Raw genomic sequence first — 20,424 nt, forward strand, 5'->3', positions numbered from 1 at the left:
GTGTCACGTGGGAGCGCCATGTCGCCCCCATAAGCACCTGCGCGGCCGCATTCTGCACCAGTTGGAGCCTCCGAGTGCTCCTCAAGGGGAGCCCCAGGTAGAGAGCATTGCAGTAGTCCAGGCGGGAAGTAACAAGGGCATGAGTGACCATGCATAGGGAGTCCCAATCCAGAAAGGGGCGCAACTGGCGTATCAGGCGAACCTGATAGAAAGCTCCCCTGGCCACGGCCGTCATATGCTCTTCTAAAGTGCATCCAGGAGGACACCCAAGTTGCGCGCCCTCTCCGTGGGGGCCAATGTCTCGCCCCCAATAGTCAGCGATGGCACGCAGCCACAGCCACTCAGTCTTGGAGGGTTTGAGTCGGAGCCTGTTCCTCCCCATCCAGACCTGCACGGCCTCCAGGCGGGACATCACTTCAAAGGCATCGTTGGGGTGGTCCGGGGTGGAGATGTACAGCTGGGTGTCATCAGCGTACAGATGGCACTGCACTCCAAAACCACGGATGATCTCGCCCAGCGGCTTCACATAAATGTTGAATAGGAGAGGCGAGAGGACCGACCCTTGTGGCATCCCACAAATGAGGTCGACCTCTGCCCTCCAGCCAACACGGATTGCGACCGGTCGGAGAGATAGGAGGAGAACCACCGTAAGAAAGTGCCTCCCATTCCCAGTCCCTCCAACCGGCGCAGCATGATACCATGGTCGATGGTATCAAAAGCCGCTGAGAGGTCTAATAGGACCAGAACAGAGGAGCAACCTCTGTCCCGAGCCCTCCAGAGATCATCTACCAATGCGACCAATGCCGTTTCCGTGACTCACAACCCGACTCACAAAGAGTGAGTCTTTATGTCAGGCCTGGAAGCCATTTTGGGCATTGGATCTTCAGGCCTGCCACATTTAGTACTGTGGATAACTGGGAGGGGGGATAGTATGGAGCTGGGGAGATAGGCAGTCAAAATAACATTCTTTTCTCTGAGAGGCCACAGCTTCATGAACTTCTCAGAGGATATCAGATGTTTTCTTCATTTGCTATTAAATTTCTATCTCACCCATCTCGCCAATAAAATTCAATAAAATGTCATGTAGAATATTTAAAACAATAAATAAACACCAGATTCAGAAATGGGGTTTCACAACCAGTGACGTGGGGAGCCAGGCCCCTGAAAGCCAAAAGAGATTCTCAGAGGACCACTGCCACCCCACCTCCCCTGCCCCGGGGTCTCCTTGGGGCCAAACCCTAAGTCCAGCTGGGCACATCTCTGAGAGAGGGAAACCCCCCCACCCCAGCCCAGAGCCAGCCAGGTCTCAGCTATGCCAGCAGAAGAGTCTCTAACCACTGGGGATCATGGCATCGACGGTGGTTTCCCTATTTCCCCTCAAATAATTGGGGGCTCTTTGCTCCAAAGGGGGCCAGACTCTAGGCTGCCTGAATCCAACAGGGAGAGTTTCCCTTCTCCTCTGCAGAATGAACCAGTGCAGGGAAAGTGAAATGTGTGACACCCAGCCGGCTTTCATGCCTAAGGCGGGACTAGAACTCATGGTCTCGCCTGGTGCCCTCACCACTAAATGAAACTGACTCTAATTATAATTATTTCACCAGAAGCCGACACAGAGGGAACACAGGGAGGATGAAATTGGGGAGGGGCTCTAAAAAATGGGGGCCTCTCCCTCTTTTCATCTCCCCATCCACCCAAAGTCTTGCAAAAAGACAGAATGGCTCAGGCAGCAGCTCCCTCTGACTTACCCTGGTCTGAACAGTTGGATCCTTCCTCAGGTGCTGGAAAAAGAAGGAAAGAAAAGAGCGTGAGGAGGTCTCTCTCCCTCCCTCCCTCCCTCTCTCTCTTTTGGCTTATAGGTGGAGAAACTCAGCTCTTTCTGACTCCAGCTCCCTCCCTCCCTTTCTCTCTCCCACACCATCAAAGACCCACAAATAACATGGAGAGAGTTTGAACCAAACTGCTTTGGCTAGAAGGCATCAGAAAGAATTCTTGAAATTTATATATACAGGTATGTCCATACAGAACAATAATTCAACAATTCTTCAGCCAGAGGGCAGGGCCGGCATGAGATACAGATGGAGCCAAAATCTCTTTTATCAACCAGTTCGTAGTTAGAGAATCTTGTGATGGGAGACCAAGAGGAGATCCACCAAAGTTTGCTTGCTTATTTGTATTTATTTGTTTGTTTCTTTGTTTTATATTGCCACCTATTTGCCCATGGCGACCTCTGGTGTCTCCACTCCTAAGAACAGCCTGGCTGTAATGAAAAGGGACCCATTTTCCCCTGTCTAGTTCTTAAGAGGAAGTGGAAGACAGTACAACTCTGTAGCTGCATGAGATTCTTTTGTGTTTAAACACACACACACACACACACAAACACACACACCTCAACTGATGGTCTTTCTGATCCCTGCTCTAAATTGGAGATTACATGTAAAGAGGACAAATCACTCACTTGGTGCTGCATTGCAGTCATTTTGACGTCGCTTTTGACGTCGCTCTGCAAGGATAAAAATCAGTGAAAGCTCAAAAGAATCCACCAGAGATCACCCAATCACTCCCTCTGTAGGAGGAAGAACCCCCGGAGGTATTTCACAGACTCTTTGTCCCATCAACAAAGACAGGAAGATCTTCAAAATACAAATGTATCTCCTGATTTGCTGCCTGCTGCCTCTGAGATGGATGAAGGGGAAATGGGGGAAGGGAGCAACAGCAACTGGGAGGGGAGGAAGGTTTTCATGGAAATCCTTCTCTGCTGCTCTTTGACCAAAGGGTTAGAAAGGGACAGAACTGGGATGCCTCTTCCCAGCTCAGAAGAAGACAGGACTGCCTGAATCTCAGACTCAGCTGAATTGAGACTGGAGTCCCAGCAAGAGGCTGAGATCTCAGATGCTCCCCAAGAGGGCTGGGAAAACAGGACAGAAGGAAGCCCAGAAGAAGCTCCCCAAAGGGAGAGACTTGGGAGGAAGCTCCCCATCTTCCCCCAATCATCCAAAAAAGAATACTTACTGCGAAAGTAACAAAAAGCCAAAATCACAACAATCACAATCACAAGTACAGCCATTGGGCAGCCAATGATGAGCCCCAGGTTGGATTTTGAATTGGTTGGTTCTGAATTGGGAGAAAGAGCAGATAATTGAAGGATGACCCCAAATGATCATCCCAATTAGGGCAAAGGCCTAATAACAACAACCTTTCTAGCACCTGGAAATTATGGATTCAGGCCCTAATTGGGCTGCTGAAATGAAAAACTCTTTGGATAATCCCAGATTTTCTGTGGAATTGCAATAGCATTTAGGCTTATATACTGCTTCACAGTGCTGTGCAGCCATCTCTAAGCAATTTACACAGCCAGCATCTTGCCCCCAACAATCTGGGTCCTCATTTTATCAACCTCGGAAGGATGGAAGGCTGTCAACCTTGAGCCCATCAGGATCGAACTCCAGGCAGTGGGCAGAATTAGCCCGCAATGCTGCTTTTCAACCACTGAGCCACCAGGGTTTTATGTGCAGCCAAATGACTGGAAAGTTCCCAAATTAAACAGTCTAAGGGGCTCCCTCTAATGGTAGGTTGAAGACACCTTCACATGTTCTTATGACACTGTCTTCATTTCATAACAGCCAAGCTCATGAAGGCAGCTGACATTCCTCTTTAGCTGCTCAGCTCAAAAGTTCAGACCGATAACCCCTTTATCACGCCAGCCACTCTGTGCATTTCCTGGAGTCAGCTGCACTTCATCCATTTTAATGAAAGTTGGCCTTGAGAAAAGGGACTACGACAGTGGTGAGTTGCTCCCGGTTCTGTCCGGTTCTATAGAACCAGTAGTAAAATCGGTGGGAGGCTCCACCCATCCGCCCAGATGTCATAAATGACGATCTGCACATGCGCAGAAGTGACCCCGTTGCGAACCAGTAGTAAAGGTAAGTAGAACCCACCCCTGGACTACGAGACTCCTCCTGACTTTGGGGATTCTCAAGAAAACAACATCTTTTGGGGATGCTCAGCATGATTGCTGCTCCTCGGCTAGAGGCAATAAACAGGGGAGGGACAGAGGCCAAGAGAAGGATCTAAATGCACTTCATCTGGATTCACCAGATCTTATGATGGGCTCTGTTGCTTCTCTAAAGTCCCCTGAAGCCAATTACATGGACTGGTCCCTGCAGGTCCATTAATTTGAAACATGGGAAAAACCAACGGATTAAGGCTCAGGTATGCTCACATCTGGACACAGCTGAGGCCAGATTTCTCTCCCATAATCCTATAATCTGCTGAAGAGCCCAGCCTTTCCCTCCCCGCAGCCTCTCACCCTTTATGACCACGTCCAGAGGCTCCTGCAGGCCGTCGTGCTCCACGTGGCACCGATAGCGGTCCCTCTCTTTGGGATCAATCCGGATGCTGATCCAGTAGTGGTAGGTCCCATCTGCGTTGGGGGCCACAGACCCATGGAAGGTTTCTTCCTCCCAGACCTCCCCATCCCTCTTCCAGGAGGCATCGATGTCCCTGGGGTAGAAGCCATCTATGCGGCAGACGTGCGTCTCCATCCCATCCTCCACTTCCGTCCTTCTGGTCACCGTCACCACTGGGGTCTCTGCAGAAACGGCACCCCCGGAATTAACTTTGAGCCCCTCCAGAGCCTGGAAGGTGGATGAGAAACTTGGAGGGGCAGGAAATCTCCCGTCACTTAGCTTTTACCCAAAGATTTACATTCCACACTTGCAGCGTCTCCAAGAGTTTCAGGAAATGCTCCAAATCTGGAAAATGCTCAACCACAAGAACTCCTGATTTTGAGTCCTTCCCAGGGACTCAGCCTGAAAAACCTCCAGCAGTGAATTGAGGGTCCAAGGAAATTCCTCTCTGACTGCTTTGAACTCTGAGTGATCTTGGCCTGCTCCCTTCAGGGGAGGGATAGTGGAGATGCTCTTTAAGGGTTCCCATAAAAATATAACAATGCAGATATTTCTCCCTACTCTTGGGATCCATTTCTCCAAATCTGAGGCTGTTCTAGGGCTCTTTTAAGAGACACAACCACAATTTCAGGATTATTTATTTTATTTAGCATAGGGCAACACTTTCCAAGAGGAGTAGAATGGGAACCAAAGCAAGGAATTCAGGGCTTTAGGAATCTCTCCCTGGTTAATTTGGAAAAGAGATTCTCTCTCTCAAAGGGGAGCAGAGCGAGGTGAGGCCAATGGAAGAGAGAGGAGCTGTTGGCAATTGTGGGGAGGGGTCTCTAATGGATCCCAAACAGGCTTAAGAAGAGGATTCTTACCCTGGCATCCAAGCTGAAAACCAGAACTCAAAGGGGCAGAATGTGTCCAAAAATCTGTTCATAAAGGAAGAAAGTCCAGCCTGGGTCCAGATCCTCACCTGTCCTCAGCAGCGTCTCATTCCCGTAGGACAGGTACTTCTTCAGGGACACAATGCATTTCTCCTCCAGGTAGAACTTAAAGTACTGATTGCGTAATGAAAGAGCATCCCATTTCCTTTGAGTGAGCTGGGCCAGGGGTTCAGGAGCCACCCAGGTGAGGGTCTCCTTGTCGAAGGCGATGAAGGGCCTCCCTTCGTAGCCATACTGCATAAACCCTCTTTTGCTCCTGTTTCCCTGGAGTTCACAGCCATACATCCTCTGCCATGTGTGAAGGCCTGAAAGAGGGACAGGAGGATGGTTTGGGGAGTCATCAGGGGACACAGAGCCCCCCCTCCCTACAGGGATTTGAGACTGGAAGGAGGCACTGACACCTCCATTTCCTCCATAGCAATTCCCCCCAACTGTCCCATTTCAGCACCCCCTACAGGTCGGCCTGGGTTCCTGCATCTCCCCTGATGGAGCCCCTGAACCTCATCAGGAAATGGGCAGCTGGCGAATCCCCCTTTCAGCTTCCCAGGATCAATAAAAAACTGTGGGGATTCTGAGGAGGACCAAGAAGGGGGCGCAGAAGGAACAGAGGGGCAGAGCTTCCTCTGTCTTTTTCTCTCTCTCTCCTATGCTGGGAGGGGGCTCGGGGGGGGGGGGAAGAAAAGGATCCCAGAGGAAACAGTTGCCTGAATCAACAACATCCAAGAGGGACTAAGAATCTTGTGGCCTCAAAGAGGATCCAGACGATCTGAGAACCTTTCAGGGATCCCTGTGGCTGTAAATCATGCTCTGCATTCACCAATAGCACCAAGTCAGAAGGGATGCTTCCCACTTTGGGCTAACCAGAAACAAACCAGGGCTTAGTGCAAAGAGGGAATGAAGCCTCGAAGGGCCACAAAGGAATCTTTTCCTCAGCAACAGCAGCAAGTGGCCCAGTCTGATCTGGACACCCAAAGGGTTATTGACCTTTGAAAGGAGCTTGAAGTTCACAGTCTTTGCAAGGCCCTGGAGAAGATATTTCAACTTCAAGTGACCAGATTCTTGGATTTAAAAAGGAAAGAAAAGGAAATTCTGAAACCTTTCTACATCTGCTTGGGCTTGAGAGTGAGGAAAGATGCCAGGAAGTCTCAAATCTAATGGAAAATCACCTGGAAGGCCTGCAGGGATCCTTTCCCTGCATCTCCTGCTCAGTCAGAGAACTTCCCTTTGGAGGAAGAGGAAGATCCTTGGGAGCTGCAGTCTGATCCTGCCCTCGAGTGGAGTGTTATGTCCTTATAAGGACATCCGCCGGGGATTGGCTAATCCACCGGCGGGAAATTCAAACAACTGTCATTGGACGGCTGAGTCTGCCGAAGCGTTTAAAAGAGCTCCGGCAGCACAGCCGTCTGCCCTCATTCAGAGCTGAAATAAAGGTACTGAATGGACCAACGCTGGTCGTGTCTTCCTTTCCCTGCGCTGATCTAACACTGGCGACGAAGGTACCAAGGACCACAGCGACGAACCTCGTGGCACTCTGCCAACAACGCAAAAGAGCTAGTCACTGAGCTGGAGTCACTGATTAGAGGCCACCTGAAGCATGGCAGCACCAGAAACCGCTTTGCTGATGCTAGCCCCTTTCCGACCAGGAAAGGAGAAATGGAAGTCCTACATGATTCGGTTTCGCCAGTTCCTGAGGGGCAACAACATCCGAGACCTGGACGACGACCGCAGAAGAGCCAGAAAGCAGCAGCCGCAATGCTAAGAGCCAAGGGGATCCACAAGATCCATAGGGCACCCCAATCATCCACGGAAGAGTCAGCTGCCGGATCAGACTTGGAGGAAGAAATGGCCGTTCACAAGGTCTGCAGACCCCCAAGGTGGGAAACCACTCAAAATGGCGACCGGGGGGAGCGTTGTGCCAGCTGCTGAGGAGACCATGCCAGGGCCAAGTGCAGGTGGAGAGATGTGACCTGCAGACGCTGCAACAAGAGGGGTCACATCGCTGAAGCCTGCAGAGCCGAGGATCCAGCCCCAGAACCGTCCAGCCACCAGCCGCGCGAAAATCATGACGACTACGCGAGATCATCTAGACGGTCCTCCTACCAGCCCAGATGGGGAGAAAGTGACGGCGCCCGGAGGAAAGCAGTCCATCAGACGACCATAGACCACTCAGACGACAACAGCACCACCAAGTGCCACGTGACGGTGCACGTGGAAGGGACTCCATGTTCCATGGAAGTAGACTCGGGATCGATCTACTCCATCATGGACTGGCAGCAGCTGAAGCGTCTCAAGCCTGGAGTCTGCAAGAGAGACTTGAAGCCCTTACGGTCAAGGCTGGTCGACTTTGGAGGAAACCCGATTGGAGTCCTGGGAAGAACGTCACTTCGGATTTCCTACCACAACTTCCAGGGCGATCTCCCCATCACCATTGTTCAGAACAGCTGCCCGAACCTATTAGGCATGGAATGGTTCAAGCCACTAGGGCTCGAGATCAGAGGGATTCACCAAATCCGGCAGGATGAACTCGACACCCTCCTCGAAGAGTTCAAGGAAGTCTTCGATGGTAAGCTGGGGAAATTTGTGGGAAAGCCCATTTCCTTCAATTTAGATAAGGCAATTACACCAATTAGGCTTAAGCCCCGCAGAGTTCCTTTTGCCTTGAGGCCCAAAGTAGATGCTCAGCTAGATAAGCTGATTGCCCAAGGCGTATTGGAGCCAATTGATCATGCGGCATGGGAGACCCCCATTGTGACCCCCATGAAACATGATGGATCTGTGCGCATCTGTGCTGACTATAAATGTTCAATCAACAAGGCCTTGCAACAGAGTGCATACCCAGTTCCAGTGGTGCAACATCTGCTGCATTCACTGGGGAGTGGGTCAATATTTGCCAAACTGGACCTGGCCCAGGCTTACCAGCAACTGCCAGTAGATGAAAAAACAGCAGAGGCACAAACAATTGTCACCCACAGGGGCACATTTAAATGTAACCGCCTCCAATTTGGAGTCAGCGCAGCCCCAGGAATATTTCAATCTATGATGGAACGCCTTCTTCAAGGCATTCCAGGGGTGGTGCCATATTTCGACGATGTCTTAATCTCTGGCCACTCTAAAACCCAGCTACTTGAGCGACTGAAGCGAGTTCTGCAGTGCTTTAAGGAGAAGGGTTTAAGAGTCAGGAGAGAAGGCTTCCGGTTTGCTGCTGGCCGCCGCCAGATGCTCCTTCGGGATCGTCAGCTTCCATTGCCTGTCAGAGCCGCCTTCACAACGGAATGGCGGCTCGAAAAAACTCCGTTTCCATGAGGAAACAGAGATAGAGCCGGCAGGGGTGGGTAGAACTCTCTGCAGAGTCCCAAAAGTTTTTCTTTTACTTTTGGGACGGAGCGGATGAGATGCCCCGTATCCCCAGCCGCTGCTCCGGGCTTTGGGAGACCTCTGCTAATGCAGAGCCAGGCGTCAAAAGCAAGCCTGCGAATTTGACAGATTACTCAAAGAAAATGTGAGCTGGACCTGTAATACTGAAGCGCAAGTATTTTACTTATCTTTTAAAAATTACTTAAGAGAAAAGAGGAAGAGAAAGAGGAAAAAAGTTTTTTAAAATGGCGTCTGCCGCGACTGGAGAAGAGTCTGAAAGGGAAAGTCCTTCCGTTTTCTATTATTACAATGTAGCGGAATAAATACCACTGGCTACATTTGTAGACAAAACTCCGCTCCTGTGTTTCTTTCTCTCTTTTTCCCCTGGAGACTTGATATTGTTGCTGACTGGAAAGAAGTCTTTTTTCTTGTTTTTTTTTTTCTTTTAACAAAGCCTGCCTGGGCGGAAACATGGCACTGAGACTTGCAAAGTCAGATAAACAAGTAGGGGGGGGGATTCCCCCACTAACAATTTAAAGGAACAAGTTTTAACTCTTCAGTCTCAGAAACCTGATTTTAATATAATAGAATTTCTTTTAGAGGAGATTGAAAGAAGGGATGAGATTGTGAATCAGCAACTTGAAAAATTTAAGCAGGAAATTAAAGAATTGGTGAAATCTAAGTTTGATTTTTTGGAGCAAAAATTTTTAAAAGTGGCTAATGGTTTTTCAGAATTTATGATACAGTTGGCTACAAATATTAATTTACTAGAGTCTAAAATGGAAGAAAGTCAAGATAAATTGGACAATAGAATTCAAAAAATTGAAAATGATCTGACAAACACTCAGGATAATGGCTCAGAAGAAAAACCTAAAATGGATGCTGATCAAAAGTCTGGTAAAGTAGAAAACTTTAATGTGATGACTCATCAAGGCAAAGACAAGTATGGAAACCAATTAGGGGAAAAGAAATATGAGACACAAAAACAAAACCAACAAGACCAATCTACAAAGCAGAATGAAAACCGACCAGATGATACACAATTTGTAGAAAGGAAACCAGGATGGAAATTAAACCCACAAAAAGAAAAGAAAAAAAGAAATAGGTTGCATAAAAATAGAAATTTCTAAATCAAGCAACAGTGAAGCCAGTGACTTCAAAATATGAATGATTATGTGAAAACATAGAGGAGGCGACGTATTGGTCAATATCATCCTGAGGATAGGGGCAGATCTCTGCATGGCCGTAATCTTGGGACGTGAAAAGAGCCTTAAACTGATGGATCTGAATTATCCACTTTGGAATTTATTTTTGTGTTGATAAATATATTATAATTATTTTGAATCATAAGGCAAGAGAATTATGCTGGGGCATGCAGAAGATCGGTTTGTTACCCACTACGATGATGGGAATCAATAATCCTGATGAAACCCACAATTATTACTATATGGAATATAATTTTAATGTCACTCGGGTGGTTGTTTTTACTTTTATACATATAAGAAGATATTTGCTACTGATGGGGGTAGATATGATTGAAGATTCTGAATAAACTGTTGCACCAGCAAGCTATGTTACCCTATTATGGATGTTGGTTCTACCAATCCAGTGGAAAGACTTCAAAGAAGATATTGTTTGGACTATAAATTTAAAGTCATTGTCTTTTCTTTTTTATTTAGATATAAAGGAATATATATATATATATATATATATATATATATATATATATATATATATATATATATATATATATTTAAGTAGTGTGGGCAGTGAATCAAAGATATTAAGAATTGTTGTGTATGGTAATTTTGCAGGATAGTGGGTGAATAAGCTAGTTATTAGACTGATTAGTTTAAGAAAAGGGATTTTTAAGTGATATATTTAGGGGAGTGGAGGAAATGGATAGAGTGGAATAAATGTTAAATTAGATTTTATCGGGAAGGCCGCTTTGTAAGGTTATAGTAATATACGTAGAAGATTAAATGTTAAAGTAGGATTTATCGTATAGTCTTAAAGTGGAAGGTGGTTTTGAATTGTTGTAATAATATATAGATTTAAGTTTGTGAGAGGAGAAAAAGGGCAGATTATTGCCAAATTGGGAGTTATAATACTATTATGCTAAATTAGAAGTTATTTTATAATGTTATAGTATAATGTCTTTTTTTTTTCTTTTCTGAAATGTATGGATAAAGGGGGATGTTATAATATTAATAATATTTTTAGTAAGTAAAGGTCAATATTTAGAGGAGGGAGTAAGTAATCTGTTATGAATTAGGGTTTTTCTTTTTTGGTTACGAAGAAGTCACAGGGGGGGATGGGTGGGGAGGGGGGGTTAGGGAGGGGGAGGGGGAGGGGGAAAAAAAAGGGGGGGAAATTTGTATTTGAAAACTTTTTCAATAAAAAAAAAAAAAGAGTCAGGAGAGATAAGTGCATCATTGGGGTCCAGGAGGTCGAGTTCCTGGGCTATCTCATTGATGGAACTGGCATCCACCCCACCAAATCTAAAGTTAAGGCTATTCACGAAGCTCCAGCCCCCAAAAACAAAGCGGAGCTTCAGGCTTGGAACTACTGAATTTTTACAGTGTCTTTTTAAAACAGAAAGCCACAGCTGCTGAACCACTCCATCGCCTGTTGGGGAAAGCGGTACGTGGAAATGGGGGACAGAGGAGGAAACAGCCTTTCAAAACATCAAAGGATTGCTCTCTTCAGACAGCGTCCTCATGCAATACCACGAGACGCTACCCCTCCTGCTGACCTGCGACGCGTCACCATACGGGATTGGAGCAGTCCTCAGTCACCAACTCCCAAATGGAACAGAGGTGCCCATCGCATATTTTTCAAAAACGATGTCCAGCACCGAAAGGAACTACAGTCAGCTGGATAAGGAAGCCTTGGCCATCGTCGCGGGCATCAAGCGCTTCCATGAGTACCTGTATGGCAGGAGCTTTACAGTTATCACGGACCATAAGCCATTGTTGGGACTGTTCGCGGGCGACAAACCCACACCAAGCTACATGTCTCCCAGGATGACACGCTGGGCAATTTTCCTTGCTGGGTACTCATATATCCTAACCCACAGACCCGGCAAGACCATCGGAAACGCCGATGCCCTGAGTAGATGCCCATCCCAGGAGCCGGTGGAAGACCCAGCCCCCACACTTGGACTATTCCATATTGACAATGACCTCGCTTGCCCAGTCACCTCCGCAGATGTGGCAGCGCAGACCCAGAAGGACCAAACACTCAAACATGTACTGTCTTGGGTTCTGCGCGGGTGGCCCACGGGGAAGATGGCAGAAGAATTCACCCCATTTGTCAGGAAGCAGCAAGAGCTAGCCACCATGAAAGACTGCCTCCTGTGGGGCGACAAGGTCATGATTCCCAGATCACTCCAACATAAGACACTAGAGACTCTGCATAGGGGGCACTCAGGCATCGTTCGCATGAAGGGGTTGGCACGAAGCTACGTGTGGTGGCCAACCCTGGACAAGGATATAGAAACCTGGGTAGCCAGATGTGACCCGTGCCAGGAAGTCCGCCCAGCGCCACCTCATGCCCAGTCTACAGAGTGGGAGGCTCCCAGCAGTCCATGGTCGAGAATCCACATAGACTTCACAGGTCCAATGAGTGGAAGATACCTCCTCATCGTCGTGGATGCCTTCTCGAAGTGGCTGGAGGTCGTGCCCATGGCATCCACAACAACAGAAGCCACCACCAAGGCGCTCCGGACACTATTCACCACGCACGGGCTACTGGATGTCCTCGTTTCCGACAATGGGCCACAGCTCACATCCAAGCCCATGGAAACGTTCCTGGCAGGACTGGGCATCTGCCATGCCCTGGTTGCCCCCTACAGACCGGCCGGAAATGGGCAAGCTGAAAGGATGGTGAGGCTCACCAAGGAAGCTCTCACCAAGATGGGCACCGGCGACTGGCAAGAGAGGATCGACCAGTTCCTCCTCACCCAACACATCACGCCGCACTCAACAACGCACAAGAGCCCGGCCGAACTGCTGATAGGCAGAAGACTGAGGTCACATCTGGACCGGCTGCACCCCCTGTACAATCCGGAGGTGCCATCAGATGCCAGACGCCTGCCCCGCGCCTTTGCCATAGGAGACCTGGTCTTCGTGCTCAATTTCCACGGGTTTCCAAAATGGCTTAAAGGAAGAATTGAGAGCACAACCGGCCCGAAGTCTTATAGAGTGGAGCTGGAAGATGGACAGGTCTGTAGACGTCACATCGACCAGCTCTGGAAAAGGTGGAGGGAAGCGGAAGGAAACCAGCCTGACAAGGTAGGACTCCAACACCCTTACGAGGTAGGCCTACAATGCCCCGATGAGGTAGGCCTGCAACACCCCGATGAGGTAGGCCTGCCACACCCCAGCGAGGTAGGCCTGCAACACCCCGGCGAGGTAGGCCTGCCCCATCCCGGCGAGGTAGACCCACACCTCCACAGCAAGTCGAGTCATCACCGATCCAGGGGAGTAGACCGGTACCCGCAGCCCGAGGGGAGTCAGCACCACGCCGGTGAGGAGGCCATTCGCCACCCCAGCGAGAGAGACCTCCACCTCCACGACGAAGTAGACCGGGGACAACACACAGAGGGAGATCCGCAACCCCCCGGCGAGGGCGACCTACCACACCCCGGCGAGGGAGACCTCCACCGATGCAAGGTAGTAGACCAGGGACAACCCAGGGAGGGAGGCCCACAACGCCCCAGCAGAGCCAGCCAGCGACACCCCAGTGAGGGAGACCACCATCACCACGCCGGCAGGGTCGACCAACACCACCCCAGCAAGGTCGAACTGCACCAGCCCGACACGATAGACGGGCGATCCCCCGGCGGGGTCGGCCACCCGCCACGACAAGCCAACACACAAAGACAACAACAACAACAACAACAACAACAACAACAACAGAGCCACCAACAGAAGCCGCAAGGGTAATGGTAATGGTAATGGTAATGGACTTACCGGACATCAGACGTCACCCCCGGGTCGACAGTGATGCCCAGCCGCGAGGTTCCAGGGATCCCGGTCAGGGAAAGGACCAGTGCCACCAGCGGGTAAATCCAGACGATGCGGCCGGAGGTGCTGGGTCAGGGCCCGCACACTCAACGGCCGAATTCCGGACCATCCCGGGTCGGGAGCCGGAGGGGACAGGAGCTCTGCCTGCTCCGGCCGGCGGCGAAACTCAAATGGAACTGCGCAGGTCAGCCAGGACCAACAAGCTTCCCTCCTACCTGCGGGACTATGGGACATTCATTAGTGTTGATAGACAGACTTCGAACTAGGAGGGGAGGGGTGTTATGTCCTTATAAGGACATCCGCCGGGGATTGGCTAATCCACCGGCGGGAAATTCAAACAACTGTCATTGGACGGCTGAGTCTGCCGAAGCGTATAAAAGAGCTCCGGCAGCACAGCCGTCTGCCCTCATTCAGAGCTGAAATAAAGGTACTGAATGGACCAACGCTGGTCGCGTCTTCCTTTCCCTGCGCCAATCTAACAAGGAGATTCCCTGATCTCCCCATGGGAAAAAGAGTTCTGGATTTCTGCCCAAGAAGAATCTCCTGCCATTCACCGGAAAGCACTGAACATCTGGCAGCAGTTTTCAACTTCTGAGAACAAATTCTGTCTCATTTCAGAAGCATCATAAGCTAAGACAGAAATTGTCTTATTTCAGTTGAAGATGAAATATCTGGGACATAATCATTGGTGGGATTCAAGTAATTTAACAACCGGTTCTCTGCCCAAATGATTTCTTCCAACAACCAGTTTGCCAAACTGCTCAGAAAGTTAACAACCGTTTCTCCCGAAGTGGTGCGAACTCGCTGAATCCCACCACTGGACATAATTGAATATTTGTGCAGCAAAATGTAAGCAGAGGGATGACACTGAAAAGGCAAGTTTTATTTTTTAATGTTTAGTGTAGGAATTCTGTTAATGCATCTCTACTGGTCTACGCATGAAACAATTCTGGGCTATCTCTGAGCCTGGATATTCTGAGGTTTCCTGAGGCCTGAAAAATAGTTCAAGGGTTCCTGCAGGGTGAAAAGATTAAGAAAGGCTGCTTTAGAGAGGCTAAAATATATTTATATTTATAACTGCTGTGAAGAATATCAGAAGCCACTTTATGTTTTTCTTTCTTTAGTCCTTTTCTTCAACTTGTTTTCTTGTTTTATTTTTCTTTGATTTCTTTCCTTTGTCATCTTTCCTTTGCATTATTTTACATTGGTTTTTATGTTCTCATTGAAAAGATTTAATACAAATTATATTAAAAAATTTAAAAGGCGAACAGGATGACAGGGATCATGACATAGTATTGAAAACTCAGAGAGGCTATTGTCACAAAGCCTTAGAGTAAATCAAGGATGCCACCACGTCTAGAATATTGTATGCAGTTCTGGTCAAAGACCTCCAAAAGGAGAGGAGGGAGCCGGAGAAGGTCCAGAGGAGGCGACTGAGGTGATGGGAGGGTGGAAGCAGCCTCCCTTTGAGGGAAGGTTGGGACATTTGGGGCTGTTGAGCCTGGAAAGGAGGCTCCCCTCCACTCTGGCTGGTCTCCTTCCTCCTTTCTCCACCAGGGGGAGCCCTCTGGGTCCAGCTCTGCTCCCCTGAGAGGCCAGCAGGGGGCCTGGAGGGATGGGGGTGGGAGACCCTCGGAAATCAGGGGCAGGACTGGCAGAGCTCTGGGGTCTGCCTGGAGGGGGGAGGGGCAAGGAAAGGGTGGAAGAAGGGGGAGAGGCTGCAGCTCCTTGGGATGAAAGGAGAGAAAATGGCTCCTGTTTGTGGAGAAGGTTGATCTCAGCCCAAAGCAGCCTATTGTTGCACACACATTTCCTTGCAGCCCCTCCCTAAATAAGATTCCTTGAAGGTGAATCTTGTCCCCCAAAGATGGCAGAAGGGGGGGCTGCTGAAGAAAGAGTCTCCCTCCCTCCAGGGCAGCCCCACCAAGAGGGCCGTGCAGGAGTTAAGCTTGAGGGACCAAGGATGGGAAGCCATGAAGGCTCTGAGAGACTCTGGAAGGGCCCCAAATGGAGGTTTCTTTCTTTTCCGTCTCTTCCCCATGAAGATTGGGAGGATCCTGGCCCTGAGATCCCCCCCCACAAAAGCCCCCACCCCCCATTTGGTCCTCCCGGCCTCTCCTTCCAACTGGAGGGTGAGAAGAAGCTCCTGGCATTTGGGCCCCACTCGCCCCTCCAAAAAGGGGGAGAAGGAAAGGGATCTAGTCTCCCCAGGTGGATCTGCACTCGATCCCTCATTTCTCTGGGGTGGAAACAGACAGAAGGAGAAGGACCTGCTTCCCCCAGGATCTCTTTAGGATCCACCTGCCTGCTTTTATGGGGGGGGGGGGATCTGTGATTCCCTTCCTCCCCCACAGCAAGAGATCCACCAAGGCCAGAACCTCCATCTTTCATGGGGGGAGGGGAAATTTCAGTCTCTTTTTACCTCAGTTTATATCAATATCCATATCAATATTCAGAAAGAGAGAAGGATAAATTTAAACATTTTTTTATTAACTCTAGTTGGCAGAAAATGTCAGTTATGGTGGTAAGGACAATCTTATATTATTAAAAAAAAGAATAAACATATAAAAAAAGACTTTTTAAAAGATGTGGAAGCCGCCTTTCGCTTTGAACTTTTGCTTTCTCCCCGCTCTGGTTCCTGGGGAGGGGATTATGGGGCAGGAGGACCCACCCAACCCATCACTCACCTTCACTCTGATTGTAGCGATTCCTCAGAATCTCCAGATTTTTTCTGAACGCCTCCTCTTCCCTATGTGCTCCCTGGGTGCTTCTGTCCCAGTACTGGGGATCCTCCTTCCTAAACTTCTCCATCCAGGAGACTCGAGGCTGCTCCTTCTGGCTGTTGCTGTCGTAGTAACTGAAGAGTTGATCATCCACAAACCCCAGAGTGACAAAGTGGGGCAGCCCCTGACTGGGCTCCGAGATGGCGGTATAGAAATACTTCAGGGAGTGGGAAGAGGCGCCTGGAAGGGAGCCAGAGGGGAAAAGTTAGGGGGCTTCAGCCAAGGACCCTGATCCCATGGAGGCTCCCATCTGAGGCTCTGGGAGAAAGAAGGAAGAAGAAGAGGAGGAGAGTTGGGGGGCAGAGGAGGAAGGGAGGAAGGAAGGGGGAGATGGTGGAAGAAGAGGCAGGAGGTGAACTGAGGGAGCGACTGAGAGGGAAAAAAAGCAGCTTCTGGAGGGACTGAAGGGTTGGAGGGAAGGGAAGGTGGGAGGGTGAGAGAAGAGGGGAGGATCCCCCAAACTTTACCTGCCCCAAATGTGCCCTCCCCCCTTCCAGCAAGGCCTCCCTCAAACCCCCTTCTGGGTTGCTCAGCCTCTGCCCCAAGGAAGCTGCAATGGCTGCACAGGTAAAAGGGGGGATTCCACCCTCCCAGAAGCTCAAAAGCAGCAGGAAACCCCCCCTGGTCCCCCCTCCTTTCCATTCACAGAACAAAAAAAACCCCATCCTGACTTCACTGAAGGCCAACCTGGACTGTTAATAGGTGCAGATTTGGGGAGGGGTTTTATAAAACGGGGGAGGGGGAATCCGGGTGAGACCAGAGGCCATGGGATCCTTTGGGGGGAACCCAAATGGGGAAGGGAAAGGGGGGAGGGAAGGGAGCAGCAATGAAGTGACTTAGACCCCCAGATCTTCCCCCTGTCCCCCCCCTCCCGGCTGGAAAATCCCCCCTCCCCTCCCAGAGTTCAGCCATCTGAGCAAGAATCAGATTTTGAACCCAGGACTCAGAGGGGCTCCTCCTCCTTCCACAGAAAATCTCAGTCTGATTAAACCAAGATTTCTTCCTTTCAGCAACCCAATTAGGGCCCTCAAACTCTCCTTCAAGGACCTTTGCAATGCACCAGATTCCCTCTGAATCTCCCCCTTCACTTTCCCCAGAAGCTGCTCTGACCCTTCTCCTCCTCTGGGGCTGATCCTGCACTTGGTCAGCACAAAGAAAGGCAAAAATGCCCCTCAGCCACCTTGGAGGGGATTGAGATCCTGGCTACCCAACTCTTCACATGATCAGTGTTACTCTCAACGTAAAGGCCTAAATTAAGAGTTTCTCAGACTCCGACACTTGGACTTCAACTCCCAGAATTCTCCTCACCCCCAGAAAACCATTGGCCCCTCCACCCTGGCCCCACCCCCTGCCCCCAAGGAGGATGGTGGGAGTTTCTGCTGCCATCGCCCATATTTGGGGTGGGGGGCTCAGCTGGGATCCTCTCCCTAAATTCAGTCTCTGTCTGGAGGGTCCTGTCATCTTTAAAGCCCCTCTGGGGAATCCAACATAAAGATACAAAATTCCGACGCCCCCAAAGGGACTCACCGAAGCAGCTCTCCAGCAGAGCGACCCCCACCACCAGAAGAGACAGCAAGCGCAGAGCCATCCAGGCCGCGATCCTCAGCCTGCGCTCAGAGCTTTTGAAGTCGCGGGCAGAGAAAGACGCGCCCCGGGTCACCGACAAGGAACAACCCAGAGCAAGCCGGTGATTGGGCAAGCTCAACCAGTAGAAAAAATATATCCCCATGTCGTCATTGTTGCTAGGCGGATGTCCAGGCGCAACTGGCCAGAGAGGAGGGGAAAGGAAAGCGAAAGTTCCATTAGGAAATCCCCTTTCAGGCATTCCGCCTCTTGGGGGAGGGGCAGAGCTGCGGAGTCGAAAAAGAGGGGGGGTTCTCTAATCCTGGGGGGAGGGGCGCAGGCGAGGGGGAGGGGATCAGGTGGAGCTGTCAAAAAAGCCAAGGCAGTCTTGGGCTGCATAAACAGAGGGATGCCCAGCCTATCGAACAGGTGTATGTGTCAGGATAACTGTCTTCCAGCACTTGAGGGACTATCCCAGAGAAGAAGGGATTGACCTCTTTTCCAAAGCCCCAGAGGGCAGGACAAGAAGTCATTGGGTTCGAAGCTTGTTAAACAGAGATCCAATCTAGAAAGATAATTTTTTTTAAAATGAGAACAATTAATCAGTGGAATAACTGACATCTTGGAATTGTGAGAGCTCCATCACTGGAAGTTTTCAAACATAGACTAGAGAACCGTTAGGCTTGGATGGTATTATTTATTTATTTATTTATTTATTTAAATTTGTATACCACCCTTCTCCCTGAGGACTCAGGGCGGTGAACAGCCAAGTAAAAGCATAAACTACAAACATTAAAATACAATTAAAAAGATATATATAAATTATATATATATATAAAGTGTTTTTAATTTTAAAAAGTGTTAGGCCAGCCCGGCTTGCTGGAAAAAAGAAGGTTTTAAGGGCACGGCGGAAGGCACCGAGGTCTTGGATTCTCCTTATCTCTGGGGGCAGCTGATTCCAGAGGGTAGGTGCCCCCACAAAGAAGACCCTCCCTCTGGCGGTCACCAGCCTACATTGTTTGGCTGATGGCACCCCGAGGAGGCCCTCTCTGTGGGAGCGCACAGGTCGATGGGAGGCCGTCGGTAGCAGCAGGAGGTCTCAAAGATAACTAGGTCCTATGCCATGGAGCACTTTAAAGGTGATAACCAACACCTTGAAGCGCACCCAGAAGACCGCTGGGAGCCAGTGCAGCTCACGCAGGAGAGGTGTTGTATGGGAGCGCCATGCGGCTCCCGTGACTACCCGCGTGGCCGCATTCTGGACCAGTTGGAGCCTCTGGGTGCTCTTCAAGGGGAGCCCCATGTAGAGAGCGTTGCAGTAGTCCAGGCGAGAGGTGACGAGGGCATGAGTGACTGTGCACAGGGAATCCCGATCAAGAAATGGCCGCAACTTGCAGATTAGGCGAATCTGACCAAAAGTCCCCCTGGCAACAGCCGTCAAATGTTCCTCCAAGGACAGCTGCGTATCGAGGAGGACTCCCAGATTGCAAGCCCTCTCCGAGGGGGCCAAAGACTCGCCCCCATTAGTCAGTGATGGAGTCAACTGACTATATCGGGGTGCCAGGTACCACAGCCACTCAGTCTTGGAAGGGTTGAGCCTGAGCCTGTGTCTCCCCATCCAGATCCGCACAGCCTCCAGGCACCGGGACATCACTTCAAGGGCATCGTTGGGGTGGCCTGGGGTGGAGATGTACAGCTGGGTGTCATCAGTGTACTGGTGGTACTTCACCCCAAAGCCACGGATGATCTCGCCCAGCGGCTTCACATAAATGTTGAACAGAAGCGGCGAGAGGACCAACCCCTGAGGCACTCCACATATAAGAGGCCTCGAGGTCGACCTTTGCCCCCCTGCCAACACGAACTGCGACCGGTCTGAGAGAAAGGAGGAGAACCACCGTAACACGATACCCCCCATCCCCAACTCTTCCAACCGGTGCAGCATGATACCATGGTCGATGGTATCAAAAGCTGCTGAGAGGTCTAACAGGGCCAGAACAGAGGAGCAACCCCTGTCCCGAGCCATCCAGAGATCATCTACCAACGCGACCAATGCCATTTCCATGCTGTGCCCGGGCCTGAAACCCGACTGGAACGGATCTAGATAAGATGTTTCCTCCAGGTACTGCGGAAACTGTCATGCGACCACACTCTCGACAACCTTTGCCACAAAGCGAAGGTTGGAGCCAGGACGATAGTTGGCTAATACTGCCGGGTCCAGGGAAGGCTTCTTGAGGAGAGGCCTCAGCACCGCCTCTTTCAAGGCTGTGGGGAAGTAACCCTCACTCAACGAAGCGTTAATAATTTCCTGGAGCCAGCCTCGTGTAACCTCCTGAGAAGCCAGTACTAACCAGGAGGG

General features: G+C 50.0%; 1 protein-coding gene across 1 annotated transcript; it reads right to left on the reverse strand.

Annotated features, from left to right (window-relative positions):
* Positions 1-1,719: 1,719 nt before the first annotated feature.
* LOC139311821 (major histocompatibility complex class I-related gene protein-like) lies at positions 1,720-18,112 on the reverse strand. Its single transcript, XM_070936342.1, has 7 exons — positions 18,033-18,112; positions 16,410-16,685; positions 5,368-5,643; positions 4,307-4,588; positions 3,010-3,111; positions 2,456-2,500; positions 1,720-1,778 (listed from the first exon to the last, which is right to left on the reverse strand). The coding sequence occupies exons 1-7, from the start codon at positions 18,091-18,093 to the stop codon at positions 1,720-1,722; spliced, it is 1,101 nt and encodes a 366-aa protein (XP_070792443.1). The 5' UTR covers positions 18,094-18,112.
* Positions 18,113-20,424: the final 2,312 nt, after the last annotated feature.

Source organism: Pituophis catenifer, unplaced genomic scaffold (assembly GCF_029215685.1).
Source record: "Pituophis catenifer annectens isolate HBS135680 unplaced genomic scaffold, rPitCat1.0.hap2 SCAF_2, whole genome shotgun sequence".
NCBI lineage: Eukaryota > Metazoa > Chordata > Lepidosauria > Squamata > Colubridae > Pituophis > Pituophis catenifer.